The sequence below is a fragment of the Rhizophagus irregularis genome, chromosome 28, assembly GCF_026210795.1.
Source record: "Rhizophagus irregularis chromosome 28, complete sequence".
NCBI lineage: Eukaryota > Fungi > Glomeromycota > Glomeromycetes > Glomerales > Glomeraceae > Rhizophagus > Rhizophagus irregularis.
The window spans coordinates 713,605-736,034 of record NC_089456.1 but is presented as its reverse complement, the minus strand read 5'-3'; the positions used below and the strand labels follow the sequence as shown (position 1 = coordinate 736,034).

Genomic DNA, 22,430 nt, shown 5'->3' with positions numbered 1-22,430 from the left:
GTTGTATATTGATTAATTTCTAAAAATAGCTAAACACGAATAAGATTATCCCATTAACTTTATTTGTATCTAAAAATAGTTAAACACGGATAAGCGATGATGAAATAGATGAAATAGCTATTATAAGCAAAACATTTCACTGTTTTTTTATTTTACCTTTTCTCTTTTCTGATAAAATATTGGTAACAAGTCTATGTTATTCTGGTAATAAGTCTATATTATTTATAAACTTACTGACGAAAAATATTTTACCAGGAATAAAGGATACAAGATACAAAACCTTGAATTTCTGGAATTAGAAAGTTTTAATTAACCCTACTTAGAAGAGAAGCTGACTATATTACAGGGAAAGACGGTATGAATACATAAATTTTCCACCACAATATCAATTATCCAATAGTTAGTTACTGTCGAAATTAATATTAACTGATTCTTTTATTTTTTCTATTTTAATGTAGCCGTGTCAGGTGTTAACTGTAGAGTGTAGACGTGTATAAGTATTTTTTTACTTAAAAATTATGTTTATTAACAGGTATGCATCAAACTTTATTGTATTGGATTTAAAATTAAATAATTAAATTACTAATATACCTTTTTTCCCTCTTTAACAAGTACATTAAATTAAATAGGTCCGTGTCGAGGTGTTAATTGTAGACGTGTATAAGTATTTTTTACTTAAAAATTATGTTTATTAAACAGGTATGCATCAAACTTTATTGTATTGGATTTAAAATTAAATAACTAAATTACTAATATAACTTTTTCCCCTCTTTAACAAGTACATTAAATTAAATAGGTCCGTGTCGAGGTGTTAATTGTAGACGTGTATAAGTATTTTTTACTTAAAAATTATGTTTATTAAACAGGTATGCATCAAACTTTATTGTATTGGATTTAAAATTAAATAACTAAATTACTAATATAACTTTTTCCCCTCTTTAATAAGTACATTAAATTAAATGGGTCTCGAGTTATTGTGTAATGGGTATGAAAAATAAGTTTTCCTAACTGTATCTTCTTTTCTTTATTTATTTTATTCTTTATTTAAAACATTTTACTTTACTATAGAAATTATTTGTATCATTGGTTATTAGCATAGCCTTTAAAATGTACACGAATTATTATTGAAATATAATCAAACCATATCGATATTGTATTTATATACTAAAAATATCATTATTATCAAATGTAAAAATGTAATTAAAATAATCTTTAATGCAAGTAAAAATGTATGCTATTTTTAATTAAAAGATACATAAAATATTATTTTATTTGAACTAAATTGACCTTTAAAACTACTAAAAATATATGTTATTTCTAATTGAAATATTATTAAAATATATGCAAAATACAATTGAATCATATTTATAATACACTGAAAATGGGCTTTAAATATACTTAAATATATATAATAACACGAAATAAAATTATCCTGAAATTAAGTAGAAATTAATGACATAAAATTTGCACTGAAAATATACTTAAAGAGGCAAAATTTAAGGGTGTTTTATGAGCTTTTTACATATTAAATACAGTATATTTAAACATAATTTAAGCATTATTTATGGATATAAATATCTTACATAAAATATGCTAAAATTATATTTAATTTATACTTATAATATACATGATTATATAGTTAAATATTCTTAAAATTCAGTATATTTTCAGTATATTTTCAGTATATTTTCAGTATGCGAATTTTCTTACTGGGCATCCATTTCAAAGTCTGGGAAGTTCACAAATAAAAAAAATGTTAGTAATTGAATAATCGGTAAATCAGATTGACAAGTTATATGATCTGTATGACTGACATATCTATACTGAATAATTCGTTATAATATTAACGAAGTTGCTTGTAACAAAGGCCTAATCAGCTGAAACGTAAGATTCGTTATATCGAAGGGGACTGTATATCAAAAAGAATAAAAAATCATAACAAGACTTCTAATATAACAGGTTTGCAAAAACTTTGTAAAATTTGACATTTTAATTTCTTTTATTTTTTTATATTTTGTTTACTTTTATTATATAAAATTTTTGTTTTCTTTCATTTTTTTTTTATTTTTGTTATGGTTTATGAATAAAACTTATATGAGCAGGTTGGAACTTAATAAGATTTTATAAAAACTACTAGCATTTAGATTTTTTCTATGTAACATTAAATATTTGATAGTAAATATTATAATTTATATTATTTTATAACTTCTTTACTGTAAATAGCACAAGTAAAATGCTGACCAATCGGGTATTTACCAATTAGTAACTTTTTTTTGATCAGTTACCTGATTTATTTGATAATTAGAAATTGGTGTATACTTCAATCAGGTATCAATAAAGTTATTATCCGATTGATAACTATCGTATAATTTAAATTTACTGATTGTTTTATATTTGATCAATTGGTATTTAAGTTTAACTTTTTTTAACTATAATATTGGCTGATTAATAATATTGCCTGATCAAAACATGACACGACAATACATGCTGTATTGAATATAATGGTTTTAGCTTCAGATTACCTTCTTTTAGATGAAGTTAAAGCCAATCTTTAAAAGTTAAACCAATCTTTAACTTATTTTTTTCTTTATTTTACTTTTTAAATAAAACAGAAAGTTTTTTGACATTCCATTTTTTTTATTTTGAATTTTTATTAAAATTTGTCAGAACGTTTGTTAACGTTCTGATTTATTAATTTTTTTTATCAAAACACTTTTTCTTTAAAAAAAATCTACCAGAATATTAACTAACATTCCAATTTATTAATTCTTTTATCAAGTTTCGGCGTTTTTACATGTAAAATCAAAAAGGAAAAATGCTAGAACTAATTATTCCAGCGCTTTTACATGTAAAATCAAAAAGGAAAAATGCTGGAACTAATTATTCCGGTGCTTTACATGTAAAATCGAAAAATAAACACCGAAACTATCAGTTTTGGCGTTTTTACATGTAAAATCAAAAGAAAAATGCTGGAACTAATGATTCCGGCGGTTTTACATGTAAAATCGAAAAAAAATGCCGAAACTATCAGTTTCGGCGGTTTTACATGTAAAATCAAAAGGAAAAATGCCGGAACTAATGATTCCGGCATTTTTAAATGCCGAAACTATCAGTTTTGGCATTTTTACATGTAAAATCAAAAAGGAAAAATGCCGGAACTAATTATTCCGGCGCTTTTACATGTAAAATCAAAAAATAAATACCAAAACTATCAGTTTTAGCATTTTTATATGTAAAATCAAAAAGGAAAACTGCCGGAACTAATGATTCTGGCGTTTTTACATGTACAATTAAAAAAAAATGCTGAAACTATCAGTTTTGGCATTTTTACATGTAAAATCAATAAAATCAAAAAGGAAAAATGCTGGAACTAATGATTCCGGCACTTTTACATGTAAAATCGAAAAATAAATGCCAAAACTATCAGTTTCGGACTTTCGGCATTTTTACATGTAAAATCAAAAAGGAAAAATGCTAGAACTAATTATTCTGGCGCTTTTACATGTAAAATCGAAAAATAAATGCTGAAACTATTAGTTTCGGCATTTTTACATGTAAAATCAAAAAATAAACGCCAAAACTATCAGTTTCAGCATTTTTACATGTAAAATCAACACAGGTCAAAAAACGATCTATCTCACACATATCGGGTACCTATATATCGGTGACTAATTAGGTACATATCGGGCATTTTTACATATTAACAACATATCGGGTACCCGATTTGTCACATAATGCGCAAATTTCAAATATGGTTAAAAAAATGTAAATTACCAAGTGTCCGATATCCAAACTATTAGTCACCGATCCGTTATCTAATATATATCGGTCACCGATATTTGTACGATCTTTAAAAAAATTTGTGTGTTTATTTAATATTATCGTAAGTATAGAAAACAGCTACTGATTTCTGTCTATTTGGTATTGGCTTTGTATGCTTTGTACTTTGTAAAAATGTAATACAGTGTACGAAAAAAGATAATTGCTATGGAGTGCTTGATCCAAGTATCATTTATCTTCACAACTTCATACGGAGTTTTTCCAAATCATGAATACTTATAAATAGATGATGTTTATTTACTTTTTTAGGAAATATTGAATGATAAGATTATTATATAAGCCAACTCTCAGTGATCATAGTAATACAATAGTGCGGCCAGAGAATACCTAAACTTCAAACCCGTTATCAAAAGCATATACAAATTATTCAAATTACCGCGATTTTCTGAAATCCACTTATTGTAATTAAATTTCTCATGGCAAAAAAATAAATACGTTCCCCTTTTTTTCTTTGTAAACTATTACACTGAATTTGCAAAATGGCGTATAAGGTGTATTGTACTATTACCATATTAGGAATCTTTCCATATAGCCAGGATACCTGAAAAAAAATAAATTTTAAGGAGATATTTTTTTTACCCAAATCGTAATAAAATTGTAATACAAACTAATTCCATATAAATGACGGATTTTATTTCTCTAACATCTTTAGTTCGATCGTTACTGATAAGGGTGATTATTGGTATCTTTGATTCTAGCGATCACTTCTGATAGAAGTTTGATAACCGGAGGCAATCGATTCAGTCATATTGAATTTGGATCCTATCTTTCAATTTAATTAATCTTTAAAGAGATACGTAAGCCAAAATGCCTGCGCTGATCCCTGTCCTTTTGGAGTTTATAGGGTGACGATGAAGATCGGCTATTGCCCAAGTATACTCTTTATTGATTAATTTCTTTGAGAGACGTTTTCGTCGATGTGCTTTGTACGATAACAATGTTGCCTCTATAATTCCGGGCTGGATTAGAGGAAAAAGTCCTGATTGCACCTCACCCATTTTGTCGTCAGGCACAGTCTGAAACTTCCGTTTGTAAACTTTTATTTCCATACCAACTGCATGGGTTTAGGGTGTATTTTATTCCCTAACCCTTAGACCTACTTGTTAGGTTAGGTAGGTTGCATTGCACTCTGTAGCCTACCTTTTTAATGAGTTTTATGGCCACGTTTGCTCATTTAAAAATGAATTAAACAGGTTGCCATATCATTAAACACATCGCAGCCATTTGGTGATGAAGCTATAATTGTCTAATAAGGGTTCGCCCTGTCTGGCAATTTATGGTGGATTCAAATGGATCAAATTACAAACAATAATAATTTAGTCAAATGAGAATTCCAGGAAGGAACGAGGATGCTTTGTCTAATTGAAAATATTTTTTTTATTTTATTTTATTTTTTATATTTTTATTTTATTTTATTTTATTTTTTTATTTTTTATTTTTCTATTTGAGATTATTCATCGTATCCTATGTTTATTCATATCTGGTATTTTCGAATATACTTATCCTTATTATCATAGCGAGTTTTCTTAAAGCGTACCTGTGGCACCTCATCTGACTTGGGAAGTGTCGCTGAATCTAAAGCAAGGTACCCGGTTAATCCTCAACTTTGGGTTATGAGTTATGATTTAAGCATATAGTAATTTAATTTGACTTACATACCAAAAACAAAAATTTGTGTATATTTTCATTTTAATTTTTTTGAAAAAATAATATTATCGTATTTAGCTTATTAATCTAATTTATCGTATGTTAATATAGAAAATTTTATTAATCAGTTTTTGATATCTTATTAAATACCTTATCCGTAATTAAATTGTTACTGTAATAAAGTAATCAATACTGTAACTTGTTTATTAATAAAAATAAACTGTAATCTATAGCTTTATCAAACCATGATATTTTTAATTTAATCAATCAATTTTTAAAAAAATTAAATGAAAATGTTTGAATTCTGATTTTTATTAAAGTCTGATTAGTATTTTTGACGATAAACCTATTTAGGCAAAAGTGTAATAATTGTAAAATTTATTTTTTTGATTTTTTATTTTTTGATTTAGATTTATTTTTCTTTTTTTTCCTTTTGTTGTTATTTTTGTTATTTACGACGTTATTATCAACATCATCATCGGCACCATTGTTGTCTTGAATGATGCTTTCATCAGTATCATAATCATAAACCGGGATATTTTTGGTTAAACGGTTGAATTTTTCAAGTGCTTCTCTATTCAAACACCAGCTTGGTGCGCCGGCAGGTGGCACACTAACTGTTTCTGTTTTGTCTAGAACTCTTTTACATTTTAAGTTTGGTGGTTTTTTCTTTAATAACTCTACCGTTGGATCAATACGATTATGTAATAAACGTTGAAGCTTAAATAAAGAAATTAAACTATAAATTAGTGTTTATACTTTGATAAAAAATAATAAAATATACATACAGCAGGAGATCTCCACCATCTTTCATAAATATATATCGAATTTTTTTTTGTGACTACTTCTTCTTCATCATTTTCATCATCTTCATCATCTTCGTCGGTTTCCTCCCATTCTTCGGAATGGTAGCCTGAATCTTTTAAAATTTGAACTAGATCCTTTTCAGGATATCGGCAAATGTACTTATCTTTGTTTTGTATTAGGTAATTGGCCGCGTTTGTTCTTCTTTTTTTTTTCTAACAATGTTAATTATAAAGCACAATATAATTAATTTAAAAAAAAAACTAAATTTAATAGCTTCTGTTAATTAAATAATTTACATCCTGCATCCTTGAATTCTTCATTGCTCTTCTTTTGTTACGTTTTATTTGGGCTTCCCCTTGCTTTCTAATATTACTAACGCGATGGCGAGATCGCCAACGTCCATATAACATCTTTAATAAATCACTATTTGAGACTTTATATTTTTTATTTACGAGTTTGTAAAGTGGTGGAAGCAACTTGGTGACTATGTTATCTTTTGCTCAGCCCATGTGAGCTCATAGTTAATACTGTATACGTCTTTTAGCTCGGAGTCGCTCCAAATAAACACTTCTTTCTGTAAAATAATAGATAAATGTAAATAGGATAAAAGCAGAAATAATATATAAAATAATCAAATACTTGCTTTTATCGTGTTATAAGAACTTTTAGAAAAGGAAGAAGAAGAAGAAGAGGAGGAGGAGGAGGAGGAGGATGATTCATCACTAGATGATACATTATCACTATTCATTGTTACGAAGTATAAAATCTTTTTGTTATTTTGTAAAATAAAAAAATCCCGTATAAAGTAGAGATTTCAGAACGCGAGAAAAGTTGTTTGTGTGCAAATTTATAATGATTTCAGAGATTTCAGGATGCAGATCAAGGGCTCAGAGGTAGCAACGCGTTTGCGCAATTCTCACCGAGGTAAAAGTAACGCGCTCATAAAATTCTTGTGCAATTCTTATGTATGATAAGAATTATTAAAAGCTCGTTTCTGAACGTCTTGATTACTAACTATTAAAAGTGATAGAATAAAAAATATATTTTATACATTTTAATAAAAATGAGTAATAAAAAATGTAACTCTGTATCTGGATTAATAAAGAGTAATAAAAAACGTAAAGTTGAAACCTCTGAAACCTTTGTGGCTGATTTAATAAAGCCCAAAAAAAAGTATTTGTATATTTGCAATTGTGCTCGTTGCAAAGGTGCAGAAGTTGATTCTCGCACTCAAGAGAAACATACGTATGATGATAGTTTGTGGGAATCGAGATCAAAAGATTTTAGAAAAAATCAGGAAAATACCATCATGATAAGAAAGAAAAAAACATCATCTGTTAATAATACATATATAAATACAGAAATAAAATTGAATATATCAAAAAAGCGAGAAAGAAATAATTACTCCGGTACATCTAGTCCAGATCAGGACTCTTCCCATCCTGGTCCTTCTTTCCAATATATTGAAGAAAATATAACATTATTTTCATCAAAACCTTCATGTTTTCGTATTCCAGCACCTACAATTGATGAAAATAATGATGAAATCAATTATTTTGGTGAGAATTATAATGTAGATAATATAAATGAGGGGGAAGAGAATGATGATGTAAATAATATGGATGAGGAAGAGAATGATGATGTGGATGAGGGAGAGGAGAATGATGATGTAAATAATATGGATGAGGAAGAGAATGATGATGTGAATGAAGGAGAGGAGAATGATGATGTAGATAATATGGATGAGGAAGAGAATGATGATGTGGATGAAGGAGAGGAGAATGATGATGTAGAAGATTTTTTCGCATCTCCTAAGATTGACAATGACAATGAAGAAGCATTTATAGTGGAAAGCTTAAGTGATTCTATTAATACTGAGATTATAATATGGCTATTTAAATTTCAACAAAGATTTCGATTGCCTGATATTGCACTTGAATCCTTAATAAAATTTTTTCATATAATTCTTATGCGCTTTGATAAGTTGCAATTTGAAAATTTTCCTACCTCATTATATATGGCAAAAATATGGTTAAACATTTTTCAACCGAAAATGCAATTAGCTGCATGTACCGATTGCCATAAATTGCATAATGTTAAAGATATTATTGCATATAAGGAAGAAGGAAAAGTTGCTATAATGAATTGCCCGTATAAAGAGTATCCAAATAATCCAATATCAAGTCGTAATCACCAATGCAATAATCCACTTTCCATTCTCAAAAAAATAAAGATGCAACAATTGCGGTACTCGCATATTTTATCCTAAGCCAAACATTCGTCAGCAATTGAGCATTTTATATCAACGACCAGATTTTGAGAACATGTTAAAATTATCAGGGACTCAAAGAAACGAAAATAATATCTATTCAGATATTTACGATGGTAAGGTATGGAAAAATTTTCCATTTGATGGTAGTACCTTTTTTTACAACAGAGACTGCCACAACCCATCTAGGTCTTCTCCTTAATCTTGATTGGTTCCAACCATTCTCCTACACGCAGCATAGACTGGCGCTATTTATGCGTCTATTTGCAATCTTCCAAGGTCAGAAAGGAATAAGCCCGAAAATATTATATATTTGGGTTTCTTACCAGGACCAAAAGAGGCAGGGTTGGAACGCATTAATCATTATCTAGCTCCTATTGTAGATGAGCTTATTAGAATTTTGGAAGGGGTGGAAAGTACCAAAAACTCACCAATTTTCCAATGGTTTAGAAATAAAAGTTGCGTTAATTGTTGGATCATCCGATACTCCAGCTACACGAAAGTTATTTGGTCATGGATCTGCAGTAATGAAATGCTATAGGTGTGATAAACGTACCGCTTATAGCGAGGAATTTAGAAAAACTCATTACGGAGGAATGCAAGACTATAATGAATGGGTAACAAAGCCTGCAGATCTTTTATTACATAGACAATATGCTCATGAATGGTTGCAATGTAACTCAAAGTCCTCCAGAGAAGCACATTTTAAAGTACATGGTATAAGATGACTGAAGTGCTTCGCCTACCATACATGGATCCTATACGATTTGCTGAGTGGATCCTATGCATTGTCTTTTTCTCGGGTTGCACAATGGATAATCAAATCCATTTTTGTAAACCAAAAAAAATTAACTATGGAACAACTTCGTGTAGCACAAAACAGAATGGATAATATTGATTTACCTTCTGACATTAGGTAGAATTCCTCCAAAGATTGCAATCGGAAATGATGGGTTTTCTAACTTAACTGCTGATCAATGGAAGACCTTTATTATGATTTATTCTACATCTATATTATGGGATATGCTAGATGATAATGATAGAAAGATCTTAGGGCATTTTGTTCGAGCTTGTAATCTTTTAGTAGCAAGATTTATTACAGATGATGATTTGAAGGAGGCGCGAGGTTAAAAGATATGGCCTACCTTATAGAATATACATATGGACCAGAATTTATAACAAGCAATATACATCTCGCACTTCATATCCCTGATTGCTGTCGTGATTATGGTCCTATATATAGTTTTTGGCTTTTCCCGTTTGAAAGACTTAATGGATATATAGGTAAATTTACTTCAGTGTCTTTCAATTGTCTTTAGTACCTTTATTAAAAAAATTCCTGTTATTTAGGATCATATCCTAATAGTAACCGACAAATAGAACCCGAATTAATGAAAATTGTTCTTAAAAAACACTTTGGTGGATTATCACTTATCATGTAAATGGACATCTGGCCTTCTAGATGAATCTCTCCATCTTCTTGTACCAAAAAAAGCTGTAGGAAGTTTAGCAATCACAGCAGAAAGGGAGGAACTGCAGCATTTTCTATTCATGAGACATAATACGTCTATGGTTTCCAAAATATATGGCACTGAACCATTACCTGGCCAAATGCTTAACCCATCATATATCAATGTCATTATGCCTTTGGAGTTGCGAGGATTTCTATGTGAATGGTATGCAATATTATATGAAAAGGAAAAAGAAGATGTGTTAGGATTTATGGATTTGCATATGAATCAGCATGCAAGACTACAAATTGGCGCCGAAATATTTGGATCTATGATTTCTGGTCGCCAGTGAAAAAAATGCGAATATATTTGCAAAATGGAAAGCAGCTAATGATGATTCAGTTGACACTTATCCGGGTGAAGTCCAATATTATTTCGAGCATGCCCTTAGATTTCCAGAAGGAACGAAAACTCACCTCCTAGCATATGTCAAGTGGTATAAACCTGCACCTTCTTTTAGTATTCGGTTTAAACATAGTTTTATGGAGCCAGAAATATCAAATACCGAATTATGGAAAGCTGAATACTTTCAAGAAGGTTGTGATTCCCTGTTAGCGGTTCATAGGATATTATGTCGAGCTACAAAATTTAGAAATATTACGGTAGGAAAACAAAAATATTTGTCGATTATACCTTTGAATAGAAGATTTAACTTGTAGTATGCCACACCAAATAAAGAAAATGATGACACATTTGATTTCCATTTCAAGCTTAGTGATAATCGTGTATAATATAAGCAAGAAGATAGTATGTCTCGTGACTTTCATCAAATGAAAAATTATTAATCGCGTATTACATAAGCATAATTTTTGCTCAACGAATTCGTTTAACGCGCTCAACATTAATTCAACTTTTGAAAATTAACATTAAATCAATCCAAGATGTAAAATTAATAAAATTAATTAATTTTTTTTCGCATTAGTAAGTCGTAATAAATAAATGTTAATTTTTACGTAAGAATAATACCGGGCCTAATTTACAAAATTTTTAATCACTTTTAATGGCTAATTTTTTTTTTTGTACGATGGAAAACAATGGAAGATCGACATTTTAATCACTTTTAATGGACAAGAGACGGAGTTTTACGAATTCTCTGTTTTGTGAATTTTATGATATAATATCATGAATCAACAAAATCATTTTGAAATGGTGTTACATTAAAAATTGTACTAATAATTAAAAAATGAAATGATGTAATATCATGATAATTGAATGGCATAATTAGAATTGTTACAAGAACTTTCTCGCATTTTTTTGATAATCAATACTAATTAATAATCAATACATATTTTTTTTTATAATCAATACATATTTTTTTTTATAATCAATACATATTTTTTTTTATAATCAATACATATTTTTTTTTATCAAATATGTTTCCAAATATTCTAAACAATTTTTTAACAAAATTTCAAACAATGTCCTCATCTTCAACTGATTCAACCACCGTCAATGATACCAATACCATCAATGTCAATACTACCTCCATTTTCGACACTATAACTTATTCTTCCGGCCGGGTGGAGTGGTCGGATGACCAAATCGCAGTTTTGATTGAGCAGCGGAGGTCAAGAAACTTCGAGTACCATTATCAAATTGCAGGAAGAAGTAGAAAAAGATTCTGGAATTCCGTTGCGAATAAAGTAAATGAGAGGTGTAGAAGCAATTATTCGGGCAAACAGTGCCAAACAAAATTCAATGGATTAGTGACCAGTTATCACGTGAGTTAAATATTAATAAAAATTTGTTGTAATAGTAATTTTAATACTTATTTAACACTTAATACTTTAGGATCAATTATTAGTGATTGCAAACAATCCGAGAGGGGCAAGAAGCCGTGCTGGTGCCATTTATTTTGAAGTCATGAATACACGGTTTTGGGAAAAACCAGGTAAGAACTTTTAAATCTAACAACATTACATAATCAACAAAATGATTATATTAAAGAGGTAAATTGTTTTATTTAATATGATTTAATATGTTTCTAGATGATCAGTTTGTACAGGCTTCAATTGGTGTTAATAAAACTCAACACAGACGAAACAATAGAAGGAATGGTATGTAAAGTATAAAAGTTTAATCAAATTATAAATTTTTATTGATTTTCTTAATATTTTATAGCACGTGGGAGCCGGAATACTCAAAATACGAATACGAATACTCAAAATACAGAAGATCGAAATGGTAAGTACAAAATTTATTAATTTTTTTTTCTTTTTTAGTCGTAAATACAAAATTTATTAATTTCTTTTCCTTTTTTAGTCGATGATGATAATAATGAATGAGTTTTTATTTTCTATCATTTTTTCACAATTGTTTATTATCATTTATTATCATTATCATTTTATTATCATTTGTTAGCTTTTTGTTATACACCATTGATTATAATATCACTAATACACACACCACCCGATCAACCCTCAATCTATCATATCACTTATTATTGTTCACAATCGTTTATTATCATTTATGAAAGTGGCGAGGAAAAGTTAAGGGGAGGGTATTACCAAATAAAAAAGTCTTCAAATAATGCTAAACTTAATGCGGAATATTTTTAAAATGTATAATTATTAATAATTTGAGCTCTATTAGCAACTGTAACTTTGATAAGAATTACAAGCAAAAAATATTTGTGGTAATTCTAAAATTTTGAATATCTTGTATTTTGGTACTTACGTCCCATTCAAATGTTAATACATTAGCTTTAATAGGTACGCACCATTCCGGAGCTTCAAAATCTTCCCAACAAATCTCTGTAATTATATAAAATTAGTATGATTTGATGCAAGAATCAAATAATACTTAATAATTGATACATGACTATCATCAAAATTTTCAGCGCCGCTAAAAATTAAAGCCTTTTCTATAAGATCCTTAAATGATATCCAATGCTCTTAAAAATTGTTTTCGTTATGCTAATTAATTTATTGGTCCCTTTCAATTACTGATCATCTGGCAGACTGCCATACACCAATTTTTTTGTTCGTTCGTCCAGATCGCTAAAAAAAGAAAAGGGAACGTTAATTACGTTCCCTTGAAGTAAAAACTAAAAAGAACGAAACATACCTTTGTTTCGTTCAAGTTCCCTGGGTGTTCGGCTTGTTCGTTCATCCAGGTCACTAAAAAAGAAAAGGGAACGTTAATTACGTTCCCTGGAAGTAAAAACAAAGAAAAAGAACGAACTTTATTTTGGTTCGTTTGTTTAAGAGCCTGGTCGTTCAAATTACCAATCCAAAAAGCCGATATCTACAAAAAAAAAGAAGTAAAAAAGAAAAAAGTTAAAAAAGATTATCATTTGGCACACAAACCATAATTGACTAGTCCGATCAGCCGATTCTTCGTTACCGTTGGTCAATAGTGTGACGATTCATGACCAATATTAACAATATTCTTCAACCGGTATTATTGATAATATTTTTACAAAAAAATATCAAAATGATATTATTGTATAAATATATATATATTATTAAGATATAAAAATTTCTTATAAAAAACCTATTTCTCCTATAGAGAAACAAACCATTTGGTTAAATATTAAGCCGAGTATTTAGTAAGTTTTTTTTTAATTATATTTAAAAAAAAAGAAATTATCTTTAATATTTTGTGTATATTTCTTATTTGGTTTTTTTTATTATTTGAAATTTTTCTCATATAATATCTATTATTTTACTGTCTACTCCAATTTTACCAACAAATCTAAGTAGTGTTGATATCTTCCAATGTTTTACATGTAAAGGTTTAAATTAGCGTAATACAATAATACGTATATATAATATTTTTTGTAAAGATTTGTATAAACTCCCAAAAATGTTTATAAATGAATTCAAAAAAATATTGGTTTTTTTTCAAATTCATCACTTCACCAAAACCAGATCAAAAGCTGTTGCTGTAACTTGTACAGAAAGCCAGTTTTTTGCCACATTTGGCAGTAGCTGTGAATGAGTACTGGCCAAAAATATTATTATGAATTTAGAACAAGATTTTGGAAGAGGCCAGGTAATTATATTATAATAAAATTTTATAATTAATATTACATTCTATTTTACGTTCACATTTTAAATTTGATAAATTTGATCAATTTTAGTTACGCGTGACAATCGTAGGAGAAGGAGAAACTTACCTACGTATCGTAGAAGAAGATAATTATTTTTATTTTTTTATTTATTAAGTGAATAGCTAGGCCCCAGTCCGTACCAAATATCAGCTGGAGACTTACGTTTTTTTGGGCTGTAACTGATACTGACGTTCATGCCGTACAGCCTGGATACTATTTTATAGTAAAATAGTAGCGAACAAGTATCAAATGTGTATTTTTTATTAAGTTATAATAAAAATTAGAATTTACTTTAATTTTTAACATAAAAATTGTAAATAATAAAAAAATCTGCTTTCCCAAACTTAAAAGAAAAGGTGTTAATATTATTTTTGATTATTCAATAGTATCGCATCGCCCTTGTATACGTTCTACTGCATACGCAGCTTTAACGATCAAATAGTAATAATATTACGCAGGTTTACAGTCTCGTAAATTTTCAAAATATTTTAACCGTAATATTACGCAGGTTTACAGTTTCGTCACTAAAATCACATGACATTTATGCATGTATATTAATAACCAATTAAAATCGCTTTGATTACATGTGATATCTAAAATTAATGCGCGATTTTTTTTGTTTATTTTCAAAAATACACTTTTCTCTTCTTACTTATCTTTTATTAACGCTTTACGGTTCGTCTCTTCTTTTCTCTTTTATCCAAGTATACTTTACTTATCTTTTACAATATTAACAATACTTTGGCACTTTAGTTTATATATTTAATATAGTAAGACATACTCATCTACTATATACAAAAGAAAAGAATAAAAAAAGGAAAAAATGTACCCCTACCCACATACAAAAAAGAGAAAATTCTCTTTTAAATAAATAGTGGAACTGTTAAGCAAGGTATGAAAATAGGATATACGCGTATTTTTCATATTTTTCTTTACAATAGTGGTTTGAGTCTTTCTTTGTGGTATAAGTGTGAATATATTTTTCAACGGCCATGTATCTATTGCTTGTTAAATATATTTGCAATTTCTTGTCTTTCTTTGTTAGACTGTGGTATTACAATATGAAGTGTGAATATATTTTTTAACGGCCATGTATCTATTGCTTGTTAAATATATTTGCAATTTCTTTTGTAATATTTGCTTTAGCCTGGAGGAAAATGTTATGAAATAGGGCTGGATATTTTATGACATTTTCTGCCTTCCAATTACTTTGTCCGGGGTAGCCTGACAATTTGTCGTTGTCCGTCAGTTGTAGCAACCAGCATTTTTTTACGATTTTAAGAAACAAAACTTTTTCAAAAATTTAATAAAGAAAGAACTAACTTAAAAATATTATTTTATTATTCTTTACAAAACGCTGGCGCTGGAGTATTTTTTCTCTCACTTATCAAATCCCAACATGTCCAAAGACTAATCATGTAGTACGCTGTGGTCTGGAACCACCTGAGATTTTTGACTACCTAGGGATGAAGTTGTAGGGTACTTGTACCCGATAGGCTAGCCTCCTCTGACTTAGGGTCTCATTAATCGGGAGATGAGGTGGTTCCTAAGTACCTTCCACATCAAGGGCGGACATTTTTTGATACTGTGCGTCAAGGTGGTAATCCTATATCTGCGAATTCAAGAAAAAAAACTCTAAATCAAAAGAATTTGGAAGCAACACATATCAAGGTAATCTAAGCATTCTTTTTAAAAAAATTTAATCAAAAATTAATTTGGTTTATATATAGTAAACTCAAGAAAAAGAAGATCTAATCATATATCTTCAGAAGAATATGAGAGTAACGCACATCAAGGTAATTTAAATATTTATTTTTTTTATTTATTAAAGAAAAATAATTAACAAGATCTATTTTCTCTTTAAACAGCAAACTTCAAAAAAAGAGGTGAAATAAATACAAAGGTATATTTTTTTACTAATTTTTATTTATATTTTCTTTTTTTCTAACCTACTAACGTTTGTTTTTACTAATATATTTTACTACTAAACATACTAATAACATTTTCTATTACTAACCATTTTTTACTAACATTTTTTTAATACTATTCTTTTTCTTTTACGAATACATTATTCATACTAATATCTTTATTACTAAAATACTATTTCTTTCTTTTAAATATTAAACAGATAAAAATAAGCGCCATTTGTAGATAACAGATATCTAATTATTTATATAGCTATATAGAATAATATATTTTTTTGTAATCTTTTTTATTATTAATTAAAAAACAATAAAACTTTTAATTTAATTGAAAATAAGAATAAAATTTGTGTAATAAAATTTTACTTTAGCCCGAATTAAAATTAAAAATTAATCTGAAATTATAATTTTGCCCAGATTAAATTATAATATTATATGAAAAAATTATCTATCGTATTGTCAGATAAATGTACGATATGTATCCTATATTTACCCGATATCTATATAACATGTGTCCGATATTATACTGACCAATATCTATATGATATTTATACGACATGTATAAGATATGTGCCCGATATTATACTACCCGATATATGTGTAATATGTGCACGATATCTATAATATATATCACCGAACTTCTGCATAAACATTACAGATATCAGGTACCCGATATGTGTGTAATTGTTGCATATCGTATACATATCATATACATATCCTACATATATCTGGTACCCGATATGCAACCGATAGCCTCGATTTTGACCTGTGCAAAAGAAAACTGCCGAAACTAATAATTTCGGCATTTTTACATGTAAAATCAAAAAGGAAAAACGCCAGAATAAATAGTTTTAGCGTTTTATATATAAAAACAAAAAGTAAAAAACGTTACAAAACGTTTTTTTACAATATTTAATAATAAAACTTCAGGTAATCCGAGTTACCTAAAGTGATCTGAATACTTTTAGGTCAAATGAGTCGGGTCAGGTCAGGACGGTTTACCCGACTTGACCTGACCTGAAAAAAAATTTCAGTTCGGGTTAACCAGATAATCCGATCTGACCCGACCCGTTCAGAGCTCTAGGTCTGTTAGAATTTAATCGAGACAGGCTCTATGAATGATACGAAAAATGGAAAAATAAGACCTAAGCAGAGCGCCAGAATAATTTAAATTTACAGGGATAAATTTTGGTGCTTCAGAATAATCCACCTAATCAAGTAAACATGGCAGGAATACCTCATCTATATTTTGACTGGGATGATAGTATCCCAGACTTTCTTGCACAACTTAGACTAGACTTGCAGAATCGGGAAATAGATCCAAATGATAATGTAGCAGGTCTTCCAACAGGAAGAGATAATGCAATAGGACATTTAAGAGCCTGTATGAGAGGAAGGACTTTAGAATGGTTCGATGATGAGATTACTACAAAGCAGAATTGGAAGCTAACTAACTTACTCGATAATACAAGACAGGCTAACTTAGTTGCAGTAAATGGGCGAACTGCAATACAGATAGGAGCTAATGCATTAAATGAGGCTGTTGGCCAACCAGAAAATGCAATAGTCAAGTTAAGAGCTGTAGAAGATGCTTGGAATGAAGACTGGCGTATAGCAGGTGGCCGTCCTACTAATGCTCCTGTAAATGCACCAAATGCTAATGCTGGAAATACAGTAGTTGTAGCTGGTATTCGATTTGGTCAAGCCGTATGGTGGCTAAAAACTCATTTTCCTACAGTAGAAGAGGAACTTCAGGATTTGATGTATGGAACAATCAGAAAGGGAGACATGACTATAGATAAATTATATAGAAAAATATTACAAATAGATAGACGAGCCAACTATAGATCTGAAGAATTACGTAGAAAGTTCTCAGATACTTTACCACTTTTATGGCTTGAAAAAGCTGAAGATATTAGTAAACATTTGCCATTAAATGAATTAGCTAAAAAGCTTTATGAGATAGAATTATGCCGAATAGCTAGACATAAAAGAAATAGAACATCTGATCCGCTAGTATCTAATCGAACATCTTGGCAAATATATGAAACTTCACCTGTTTCAGCCTCACAACAGCATGGAATATCTTTTGAAGATATGCAAAAAGCAATCCAGAATGCACTAGCACAGCAAAAAACTGAATACCAGTCTTTATTAAAAAAACAAAAAGCCGATTTTCAATCACAAATGGTCCAGCAAACTAAAAAAATACTTCCACCAGTTCCTCCTAAAAATATGGAACAGCTTCTTGATACATATGAAAGTGCTAATCCTATCCCTGATATACTTACTAAAGAAGAAATAATGAGAGTGATCGCAAAAACTTATGGGCCACCTCCTAAACCGCAAAAGCCAGAAAAGTTGTAATTATCTAGAATCGATAGATTAGAATCAAAAATAGATGAAATTAGTCAGATGACATCTAATTTTGGTAGGATATCACTTAATGATCAATCTCGAAAGCCTTTTTATTGCAGTAATTGTGGACAGGAAGGGCATAAGAAAAACAATTGCCTAAGGTTAAATTCTGTAGCTAAATCCAATTTTACTCAATGTTACTATCCTCAACTTCCATCTACACAGCCCCAATATACACCTCCAGATTCAGATAATGAGGAAAATGATTATGACAAAGTAAAAAATGGATGGTATTATGCACCAGAAAAAAAAAACAGGTAAATGATAAGTTGGCCAGTGATACTAATGCAATCTTACCCCTAGAATCTAGCCAACCTGAAACGTATGATTAGCTATTGTCTAAGCTCTCACCACTGATACGAAAAATGTACTTATCTCGAAAGGCTCAGGAGGAGGAATCGAAAGAATCAGATGAGTGGTTGCAATATCTGAATGCTAATATAAATGACTTAATTATTTCCGAATCTTTTTTAGATACCGCCAGTGAGTTCAGTGGTATAAATGACCAGCAATCAAGGCGCTTGGATGGAAGGCTGATAAACCATCTAATTTTGCTATAAAGGGCAATTCCAAGCATATCACCGATTCATTAGGATGGTATACAGACGTGCCAGTTACTTTGAAGAATAAAGAAGATAAGGCGGTCACAGTTATTGGAAATTTTGTTCGTATTGATAATGGTGAAATAGAACCAATGCTATTTTTTGGTATATCAAACATTCGAAAGGTTCAAGGCGTTTCCGATCCAAATAAAAACCAGTTTCGCATAAAGTTACATGGAAAGGCATATATTATCCCAACCTTTAGCAAGGCTCCGGTAGTCAAAAATCTGCCAAAAAAAGATTAGGACCAAACATCTTCCAACTCCTCTAGCCCAAATAGTGAAGAGGACTTAAAAAAAAGTGCGTAAAGCTTGAAGAGCAACTATTAAAAACTGAGAGATGGCTTGACATGGTATTAAATGCAGGTAATATTAAAGATGTAGTATGTAATTGATAATTACTACCTTGTGTTGTAATAGTAAGGGTTGCTACTTTTAAAGTTAAAGTGTTGTAATATTACAACACTTATGATTTTTCAAAAATTTCCTTTTTGAAAAATAAAAATTACAAAAATAAGTTTTTATAGAACAAATATCATCATAAAAGAAATAATTAATATATAATAATACATATTTATATAATTGGAAATAATTACAACACTATATAATAATTACAATACTAGTAGTAATTATAATACTATATAATAATTATAATATTGTGTTGTAATTACAACAAAAGTGTTGTATGTATGTTGTAATAGTTGCAACTTTATAACCTTCTAAAAATAATTACATATTACATCTTTAGTATCATGTAAAGATTCCTGATTATTTTCTGAAATCTGGTCAGAGATGCTGACAGATTCTATGATTCTGCACCATTCCTCAATAGGTTTAGGAGGCCTCTTATTATCAATTATTTTTTAATATGTTGTTGATCCTATACGATGCTTTTTACACATAATACGCTGAGCATCTGGAATATTATCCTAAGCATTTCTAATTTCTTCAATAGCTTCAGATGACAAGCGTCAGGCATCTGATCTAAGAAATTTACGAATATAGGTTATTTGTTTTTTGCTCATAGTTTGCTAGTAATAAATCTGTATAATACTAATAAAAAACTTGTAGAAAATTTATTTGATATTGGTCTGACATTAGTCTAACATTAGTCTGGCATTGGTTTATTACATATATGTAGTTTGCTTTCTTTACAGTGTAGTGTACTATAATCAAATAAAAAATAGGTTTAGGATATATATACTTTAAATATAATATTTGTTTTAAACTAGTTTGTTATTGGTCTTTTATTAGTTTGATATTGGTTTGATTCTGAACTCCTTTTTTCCATATTCAAAAAAAAATATACATATGAATGATAATTTCTCTGATAGCCATCAGGAAAAAAAAAAATCATAAAAAACTTTGCCATCAAATAAATTCATATGGCAAATATACATACGATAAATGAAATAAATAATGGGCACCCTTGGTATCTGGCAATAAACTTGGAGATTTGCCATTCAATCGATATCCATCTAGCTGAACAGAGCTTAAGAACTAACGTTTAAAATATGATCTAGATATCGCTTTAAGCTCAGGTATTCAACTTGGCACTAGAAATAATCTTTTGATAAAAAATAATGAGAGTTTTTTGGAGCGTGTATGTCAGCTTGAAGATGAGGTGAGAGAATTCAAAAATAAAATTAATCAAAAAGAGATTTCTCTTGTAAGTACTAAGAGCGAGATCGCTACAAAATTAGAAGAGATACAAGCTCTCCAATCAAGAATAGAAGAATTAGAGCAGGATGTTTCTTTGGTACAAAAGAAATTATCAGAGATGGATTTTCTTAAGCGTAAATCTGAACTGGAATACATAAAACTATCTGATAAAAATATTAGTTTAGAATTGGCAAATACGGAGTTAGAAGATACACTGGCCAAAAAAAAGGATGAATTAATGCAGGTGAGAGATGATTTACTTTTAGCACAAAAGGCAGTGATAGAGAAAGATTCTCTTCTTCAAGAAACTAATTCTCTTTTATTAGAGCATATTTCAAAAACATTCAGCGAATCTAAGCAAAATGAAGCGATTGGAGGTGATAAAGGACTGGAGAAAGGTAACGAAATCACTAGCCTCAAAATAACCTCAGAATTGCCTTATTCCTTATTTTTTCAGCATGCAATCATCTTCATAATAGTATTACTAATCATATACATTTTAAGGTGCGTATTCTCTCGTCTATATTCATCTTACAATGAAGAAAAAAATATTCTGAACTATAAAATACCCTTAAATAGAAATCAGAGTTATGGATTTCCGATCTGATACGTAGAAGAACCAAAAGACAGGACTACCTCCTATGAAACTTTGCCTTATGGATATGGATGAGACCACAAAGCACGAATCATCCCAAATTCAATCTCATTCTGCAAGTCCATCATGGCCTTTCAGAATGCCAGTCATTGGAATGACACTGGTAAAAAAATGATTTATCCTACACATATCTTACACATATTGGGTACTTAAAATGTAGAAAATCATACACAAATAATACACATATCATACACATATCGGGTACTAATATATATATCATACATATATCAGATACCTGATAGGTATACTATATATATAAGTACCCGATATGTGTATGATATGTGTATTATTTGTGTATGATTTTCTACATTTTGAGTACCCGATATATGTAAGATATGTGTAGGATATGTGTAGGATAGACCATTTTTTTACCAGTGTGAGTGGATCAGGTAAGACTAAGGTTGCTTGCCAAAACCTCTCCAAAATCCTGCGATAAATTTCGGCAAGATTTTACTATATGTTTACTATAGTTTCGGCAGAGTTTCAGCAGTTTCGGCAAATGGGAGTTTCGGCATTTCGGCAAAGTTTCGGCAGGATTTTTAATATGATTTAATATAGTTTCAGCATTTTCCGTATAGGTTTTGGCAGTTATTAAGAAGGTTTCGGCAAGCAACCTTAGGTAAGACTAATATCTTGGGAAATCTTTTTCTTGGTACTAAAGCTGAATGCATATGTAAAAGTAAGAAAGGGCCAAAAGGCACTTTGTATGGCTTTAGATATATTGCATGTGATGATTCGATGGTTTGCGGTTATCATCCTGATAAGCCGAAGTGGACATTTGTAAGATATATATATGGCATAATTTCAAAAGATCCAAAAGCGCCTTACTATGAGAATATACGATTTAGCTATATATCGCCAGAAAAAATTCCTAGTGTTAGAGCATTTTCACCAGAACAAAGCACAGTGATTGTTTTTGAGGATGTATGTCTAGCCCAGAATATATACAAAATCAAATCAGCCAATTTTTTGGGAATAGGTGACATCAGAATATTTCATGTATATATGTAGCGCAAAAATACCACAAAATCCCTATATTTATTC

At 29.6% G+C, this 22,430-nt stretch overlaps 4 protein-coding genes across 4 annotated transcripts; all 4 read left to right on the top strand.

The window, feature by feature from the left end:
- Positions 1–17,274: 17,274 nt before the first annotated feature.
- Positions 17,275–18,417, top strand: OCT59_018811 (uncharacterized protein; the record flags this gene model as incomplete). The annotated part of the gene is made up of 1 exon (XM_066135632.1): positions 17,275–18,417. The coding sequence occupies one exon, from the start codon at positions 17,275–17,277 to the stop codon at positions 18,415–18,417; it is 1,143 nt and encodes a 380-aa protein (XP_066004901.1).
- Positions 18,418–18,465: 48 nt separating this feature from the next.
- OCT59_018810 (uncharacterized protein) lies at positions 18,466–18,729 on the top strand (the record flags this gene model as incomplete). Its single annotated transcript, XM_066135631.1, has 1 exon — positions 18,466–18,729. The coding sequence occupies one exon, from the start codon at positions 18,466–18,468 to the stop codon at positions 18,727–18,729; it is 264 nt and encodes an 87-aa protein (XP_066004900.1).
- Positions 18,730–18,833: 104 nt separating this feature from the next.
- Positions 18,834–19,315, top strand: OCT59_018809 (uncharacterized protein; the record flags this gene model as incomplete). The annotated part of the gene is made up of 2 exons (XM_066135630.1): positions 18,834–18,951; positions 19,062–19,315. 2 exons carry the CDS (start codon positions 18,834–18,836, stop codon positions 19,313–19,315), a joined length of 372 nt encoding a protein of 123 aa, XP_066004899.1.
- Positions 19,316–20,488: 1,173 nt separating this feature from the next.
- On the top strand, positions 20,489–21,501 carry OCT59_018808 (uncharacterized protein; the record flags this gene model as incomplete). The annotated part of the gene is made up of 4 exons (XM_066135629.1): positions 20,489–20,501; positions 20,593–21,129; positions 21,189–21,235; positions 21,346–21,501. 4 exons carry the CDS (start codon positions 20,489–20,491, stop codon positions 21,499–21,501), a joined length of 753 nt encoding a protein of 250 aa, XP_066004898.1.
- Between the last annotated feature and the right edge of the window lie 929 nt (positions 21,502–22,430).